The 7,541-nt window shown below is 39.9% G+C and overlaps 1 protein-coding gene across 2 annotated transcripts; it reads left to right on the forward strand.

The window, feature by feature from the left end:
- Positions 1 to 3,707: 3,707 nt before the first annotated feature.
- LOC128021575 (uncharacterized) lies at positions 3,708 to 7,255 on the forward strand. Of its 2 annotated transcripts, XM_052608893.1 has the most exons (3): positions 3,708 to 4,656; positions 5,508 to 5,999; positions 6,187 to 7,255. In XM_052608893.1, exons 1-3 carry the CDS (start codon positions 4,558 to 4,560, stop codon positions 6,436 to 6,438), a joined length of 843 nt encoding a protein of 280 aa, XP_052464853.1. In that variant the 5' UTR covers positions 3,708 to 4,557; the 3' UTR covers positions 6,439 to 7,255. The 2 variants fall into 2 exon arrangements, 1 of the variants encoding a protein (XP_052464853.1); XR_008185588.1 differs by lacking the exon at positions 5,508 to 5,999 and having other exon boundaries at positions 6,187 to 7,251.
- Positions 7,256 to 7,541: the final 286 nt, after the last annotated feature.

Below are 7,541 nucleotides of genomic sequence, written 5' to 3' on the forward strand. Positions count from 1 at the left end.
GATCAAAGTTCTTGAAGAGTTTGCGGACGAGCCCACTTAGCTACAGTAGATATCTTCTCTGGGTCTGTACTGACTCCTGCGGAAGATACCACATGCCCCAAATAACGTACCTCTGGCCGGAAGAAGCAGCATTTACTGAGTTTTATCTTCAAATTCTGTTGTCTCAGCCGATCCAACACCAGCTCCAGTCGATGAAGATGTTGTTTGACAGTAGCTGAGAAAACAATAACATCATCCAAATAGAGCAATAAGGACTGGAAACTCTGATCCCCAAAAATCCGCTCCATTAATCTTTGAAACGTACTTGGGGCATTGCACAGCCCAAACAGCATCCTATTGAATTCAAAGAGCCCAAACGGGGTGCAAAAGGCAGTTTTAAAACGATCCGCTTCAGCAACCGGTACCTGGTTATATCCACTAGCCAGGTCCAATGTTGAAAACCACTTTGCTCCCGTCAAGGCATCAAGTGACTCCTCTATCCTTGGTAAGGGATAGGCATCCTTGCGAGTTCTAGAATTGAGCTGGCGATAATCAACACACATCCTCAGGGAGCCATCCTTTTTCTTCACCAATACAATAGGCGATGCATAAGGGCTGCAACTCTCCCTAATGACTTGGCTGTCCAACAACTGTCTAATATGTGTCTTTACTTCCTCAAACTGACTGGGAGGAATTCTACGATGTCGCTGCCGTACAGGTGCATTATCTACTAACAGGATTTAATGATCAATTAAGGTTGTACACCCCAGGTCACTATCATTCTTAGCAAAAACATCCAAATATTTTATTAAAAGTCTCCTAACGTCTCTGAAAGTCCCTGCAATTCTAAACCTTCAATGTCAATGTTGGAGGCTGTTGTAATAGTTTGACACTGAACGATCATGGTATTAGAGTCACAAGATAAATCTTCCTTAAAAAAAATATCTTGATCTGATTGTATCACTACCTCAGCACTAACCAGACTACCCAATCTAATTCTTGATGGTAAATATAGGGGTTCTGTGCTAACATTAACCACTGGTATTTGGACTATTCCTTGAATACACTGCAACAAAGCAGGTGAAATTAACACCCCAGCAGGCAGACCCCCATCATCGGGACCCAGAGGTTCTAAAAAAACAGAAGTACAACTTTTTATACTCTTAGGGCACAATTCAGGCACTAACCTCATGGTCCCGGCTGGAATCTGAACAGGATGGCAGGACTGCACCTTTACATAACCCATCAATCCAGGAGAGGGGGCATCATCTGCTCGATGGCACTGTGACAGGGCATCCTTCCAGCCTAATTCTGCCTGCCTGACCTGTGAAACTGAAAATAGTGCTGGGCCATGTTTTTCAAACAAGTCATTATAACACTGTCCAATCACATTCATGCCTAAAAGGCCAGGAGTCAGCTCTTTCCTCTGATGGGACAGAATATCAACAGGGTCCTTCACAACCAAAATACCTTGTCCTAGAAGAATTTGCCCCAACACAGTCACATCGGTTTCAAAATATCCCACATATGGTATTTCAAGCTCCTCCACCAACGTCTCATTCACAGTCACTTGAGGTGATCTAGAGTTTGCATCTATAGGCCAGGGTTGTCGACAATATCTAGCTATATGCCCAACTCGATTACAACGAAGGCATCGTCGTGAACTATTTTGCCTAGTTGACGTGACAGAGGACTCATTCTTTTGAGACATAAAGCTTTCAAGACGCTGAGTAAGCTTGTTTATTTGTACTTGTTGCTGCTTTAACATTTCTTTAACTTCTTTTAGCTCTGAAGATTCCTGGAATCTAACCTTAGGTTCAGGCTCAACTACCCTGCCTTGAGTAACATTACACCATGGCTGAACATATGAAGAAGCTACTTCTCTATTGCCCTCTTCCACCCACCTAAGAGCTTCACTTCGAACATCCAGTAGAGTAGAAGATGGCTTCTCCCGTACTAATCGTTTTAGTTCGCATTTTAGCATTACATCTCAAACGTGTTCCACAAACTGATCTCGAAGCACCCTGTCAGAACTTGGAACACTGCCTGGATTAACAGCAAGAATCAAGTCCATTAAAGACATTAAAGCATGGGAAAATTCAGTCAATGATTCACCTTCTTTCTGTTTTCGTTCATAAAACCTTTGTTGTAATTGGACAAATGTCTGTTTACCCCCATACAAGTCTTGTAAAATATCAAAAACAGATTCTGGAGTTTCCCTAGTAGCTGGCGGACGGAGTTTTATCTCCATTCTAGCTTCATCCCCCAGATGGTCAAGCAAAAACACCACCTTTTCTTTATCAGGCCAACCCCTCCCCTCAATACACACCTTAGCCTCCTCAGTCCAGTCCTCAACACTTAATGCAGAGTCCATATTTCCATAAAAGCGTGGACACTTTCTCTCCCGAGGGACATAAAGTACCCTGCTAAAAGATACTGGAGATGAAGAATTGGCATTAGTCATAGAAGGGTTTGGTTGGTTAGAAGTGGTACTACTGGACAGGGGATGCTCTTTTGTCAGCTGCTCATTTTGTGCCTGCAGGAGACGAATCTGCTCCCGCAAGTCTAGTAGTTCTTGTTCCATATCTGTTGACAGATTTTATAAAACAGTTCAGAGAAAGGTGACGAGGTCCCACGATGCAAAATCTGAAAAAACAAACAAACAATCAATATACAACAAACTTCACAACCACCTTCGCCACGAAATAGACCCTGCCGACTACGCCAACTGTGACATCATGACCCAAACGAGGGAAATGAGCAGGCAGAAGGCAGTAGTGAAGTTTCAATAAACAAACATTTTATTCAAAAGAAAATATAATTACAAAGAAAACAAACATTAACATGTTAAACAGATATAGCAGACCTTCAATGCAATTACCCACAAAGGAAAAATGTAAACAAAAACAATCAAAAATAAAGAAACAAGACCTACAGATGGCCACAGGTTACCTAGATTGTGAAAAAAACAGAAATGGCAACCGTGCTCCCACTGCAATCAAGCTCACGGCAATCATACTGCAAGCCTAAAGGGAAGAAAAAATAAAGTGACCAAACCACCACACCACTGCTATCCACCAGTGAAGGCAACCCCGCAGCCACCGTCAGGTCAAAAGAAATCTACAACAAAGAAACACAACAAACAATAGTATTAACAGTGGGTAATGCAAATAGGACAAATAAGGCAACACTGTAAAATAACAATGTTCTACTTCATCCCTTTTTTTGTCTTTAGTGTGACCTCAGTTCTCCCTTAGCCCACTCCGGTCCAACATCCAACCAAAAAAAAGAACACAAACAATCTTAATAATTCACCCTAAAAATAAACGGTAATCGTGCATCCCTCTACCATCCGTTATTTTGGTTTATGACACTCGGGCAACCATCCAGCAAAAATACTCCTAAATGATGCATCATATGTTCAGCACTCAACAATGTTCCAATATTTGATGTATGACTGCACAAACGATCCTTACACATTTGGTCGATTGCCACCATGCAACACAGACAAGCTGCGACTTAGATCTGCCGCGACTTTCATTCATAAATCTTCAACGGAACAAAGGCGGAAGTGAGCGAACAAATCTCCTTACTTCCTTTTATAGAACTGAGGCTAATGGGATTTGTAGTTCTAAAACACGCCCCGTTACATATATATATATATATATATATATATATATATATATATATATATATATATATATATAGATAAAACATTTATATCTCTCTATTTCACTAGCAGTTCACTGTATGAAGATTCTTTGGGTATAATATGTCACAGTTTGCTTATACTCACTTACATAAATGTATTAGTGTCCTGTACCTACTAGTAAAATATGTATATCAAAAATTATATCTGGAGTTTGGATAATTTTTGGTTTGACTGTGCATAAATTCTTGTTAAAACTACAAAGTAATGAAGTCAAGAGCAGTGAGTGATTTTTCTGTGTAAGATTCTCCACTGTAGGTCCCCTACTCTTTTGGTCAATGGTGGTTTATAAATCACTCTCCATACTGGTCTGACCTCATTGTCAAGTCCCAGATGAGCTCTCCAAGGAGTGTCAGCACGATTCCTCAATTTGCCTTTATTTACAATGTTTACAAACATTTTATACATAGTTTTCCTCCCATATCATCAAATTCATTTGAGAGAGTTTCTCTGAACTCGTATAGATTTAAAAATATTGCTTACTTATAAAGCCCTGAATGGTTTAGCACCTCAGTATTTGAATGAGCTCCTTTTACATTATATTCCTCTACGTCCGCTACGTTCTCAAAACTCAGGCAATTTAATAATACCTAGAATATCAAAATCAACTGCGGGCGGCAGATCCTTTTCCTATTTGGCGCCTAAACTCTGGAATAACCTACCTAACATTGTTCGGGAGGCAGACACACTCTTGCAGTTTAAATCTAGATTAAAGACCCATCTCTTTAACCTGGCTTACACATAACATACTAATATGCTTTTAATATCCAAATCCGTTAAAGGATTTTTAGGCTGCATTAAACGTGCAGTATGGAATTTTTGGCCACCAGGGGTCACTCAATCAAAATAATAACAAAAGACGTACTTTGATGACGTCAGGAAAGAGCGTGGGCTCATGGGAGTTGTTGTTACTGTCTATGACAACCAGCCATCTAGCATCTCCAGCGGAAAACATGTTCACTGACGAGGTAATGTATTGTTATTTGTATTATATTTCTATTCTTGTTACGTTTAGTTATGGCTATTCACTTCATGAAATGCCATTCTAATGAAATTGCCGCAAAGTAACGTTAGCTAATAAAACGTTAATTTGCTAAGTTATTAGTAACGTTAGCTAATGTAAGATGAGTCTACTAACGTTAATGTATTCAGGCGTCTCCTACCCTGGTCCTGGTGAAATACTGTCCGGACTTTTTGCACTCCAACCCTGTTTTATCACACCAAATTCGAATAATTAGCTGTTTGATACGCTGAATCAGGTGACATTATGTGTGCTTGGAGTGAAAATGTTACAGTATAATGTTCATCTGTTAAAGAGCACATCATTTTGAAATTTGTATTTGAACCAAATGCTCAAAAATACATTTTGAGATGAAAATGCACCTCAAATAGATACACTACTGTTTAAAAGTTTGTGTTGGTAGGATTTTTTTAAAAAATGTTTTAGAAAGAAGTTGCTTATGCTCACCAAGGCTGCATTTACATTACAGTAAAACAGTAATATATATTTTTAATATTATTTCAATTTAAAATGACTTATTTTAAAACGATTTATTTTAAAATGTCATTCATTACTAGGATGTCAAAGCTGAATTTTCAGCATCATTACTCTTCAGTGTCACCTTCACAAATCATTCTAATATGCTAATTTGCAGCTCACAAAACATTTATTGTTATTTTTAATGTTGTGTTGCTTAATATTATTGTGGTAACAAAAAGAACAGCGTGTATTTTAAAACATAAATCACATTATAAATGTCTTTAATATCTTTTCAGTATCTCAAGATGTTTGTGTTTCTGTTGACGTGAATTATTACAGGAAGAGACAGATGGCTCCTCACCGGATGCCTCAATAGCATCATTAGCAATTAGTGATGAGACATGGAGTCCCCGGCATGAAGAGAAGGACTCGTTATTTGGAAGAGTGACTGCAAGAGGAAGTAGGAAAGGGACAGGAAGGGCAAGCAGATCAGCTGGAGTGAGTGGAAGAGGAAGAGCAGTGGGTAGAGGAAGGGGAATGGCCAGAGCATGCAGAACAGCAGCAAGCAGTGGAGCAGAAACAAGTGTAGCAGTCGAAATCAGCGGTAAAGCAGAAGTGAGTGGAGCTGCTGTTGGGAACAAAGCAGCAAGAGGAAGGATGGCAGGTGGAAGGAGAGGCGCGACAAGAGCGGGAAGAATTGCAGGACCCAGCAGTGCAACCAGGGGTAGACAGGCAGCTAGAAGAAGAGGGACTAGAGCAGCACTTGGAATCTCTGAAGAGGACAGAGTGAGGGTGGAGAGGCTGCAAGAGGAAAGAAGGTCACAGATCCAGGTATCTTAGGGAATACTGCAAGTGTCAGGATAAGATTAAACTTCCTTTATCAAAAAATACAAAGTGAGAGACAAGACCGTGTGAAGGATAGAAACAGTTTGGATAATTTGTAGTGTGATGGTTACTGGAAGAAATCATTTCAGAATTAGGAATACATTTGTTAAATTCTTAACATTGTTATTTTCAGGAGCAGATCTGGAACATGGATCCAGATGACGCTCGTAGACTCCTAGTCAGAGTCATGGACAGAGAACCTGGCCTCATCTTTGATGTGCTCCAGCCAGCTGCTCAGGGAACAGAAATACCATTACAATGTGTGCCTGGATGGTGCAGCTGTTCAAGGTGCAGGGAAATGGGAACTGACTTGGAGAATAAATGTTGTGGGATGATGGAGGCCACCTGCATCAGTAGATTCCCCACATGTCATTGTATATTTTAGATGAGCATGTACTGCGCTTAGCACGGCGGCTCAGAAACGACATTTATGCTCTCCATGACACACAGCTTCCTGGGGATGACAACTGGGAATACCGCTATGCCACTTACAGGAATTTTGTCTTGTGGCATTATGGTTCCCTTGGTGCGGGAAACCGTGTTGTCATCCCCAGCTGTTGTGTGTACAGAATACGGGATAAATACCCAGACCCATTTGGCAGATACACTGGTTTCATAGAAACAGTGTTATAACTACTGTGGTTTTTAAAGCCACCTCACTGCTGTTGTCACTTGTGTTTCATGTTGATTTTTATTTTTACTTAGTTTCTCTCTTTCTATATATTTTTCTATATCTATCTCTCAGGCATGAGTTGGGAATCTTAATTGATGAAGCTGAGCACATATAACACATTTTGCACAATAGGTTGGTGGAAGCCAGTCAGTAATATTTGCTCTGCTTCCCAAATTAAATCCACGAGCCATGCCTGATATATACACTGTATACAAAATGTAAATTGTGATATTGTTCCTTACTGCCTTCTTAATAGCATACTGCACATAAGTAATAGCAAGAGGAGCAGACATAAGACATTTAGATTTCCAAAGAATATATTTTTGAAGTAAAAATAAAAATTGTTCTGGAGTTGAACATTAAACTTGCATCCTATTTATTTAAACCTCTCATGTGTTGATAATTTTCATAAACAGCTTTGCTATATAGGTCTCCTCTCAAAAAATATATTCCAGATTGCTCATTTGACAAGGCCTTGGGTTCAGATGAACAAGGATTCATTGCTACTCCGTTGTCTCTTGCTGTGTAGTGCCGGTCCCTATAAGAGAAAAAACATTGCATATAGATATACAGGAATACAGTATAACTTCACATCAGTTGCAAAATACAGAACAATAGTCTTTTTGTTTATGGAAAATTGTTTATGGAAAAAGTATTTACAGTTTAAACTTTCAGGTGGTCATACCTAGGCCTCTACTGACGTGGGACTCAATAATGGTGTCTATGGATGGAGGAGGAACATTTGGAAGGAGGCCGAGTGTTCTAGGGTCATCAGGACGTAGAATCCTCTGCCTTGGCAACCCCCTCACAGAATG

This window comes from Carassius gibelio, chromosome A10 (genome assembly GCF_023724105.1).
Source record: "Carassius gibelio isolate Cgi1373 ecotype wild population from Czech Republic chromosome A10, carGib1.2-hapl.c, whole genome shotgun sequence".
Lineage (NCBI taxonomy): Eukaryota > Metazoa > Chordata > Actinopteri > Cypriniformes > Cyprinidae > Carassius > Carassius gibelio.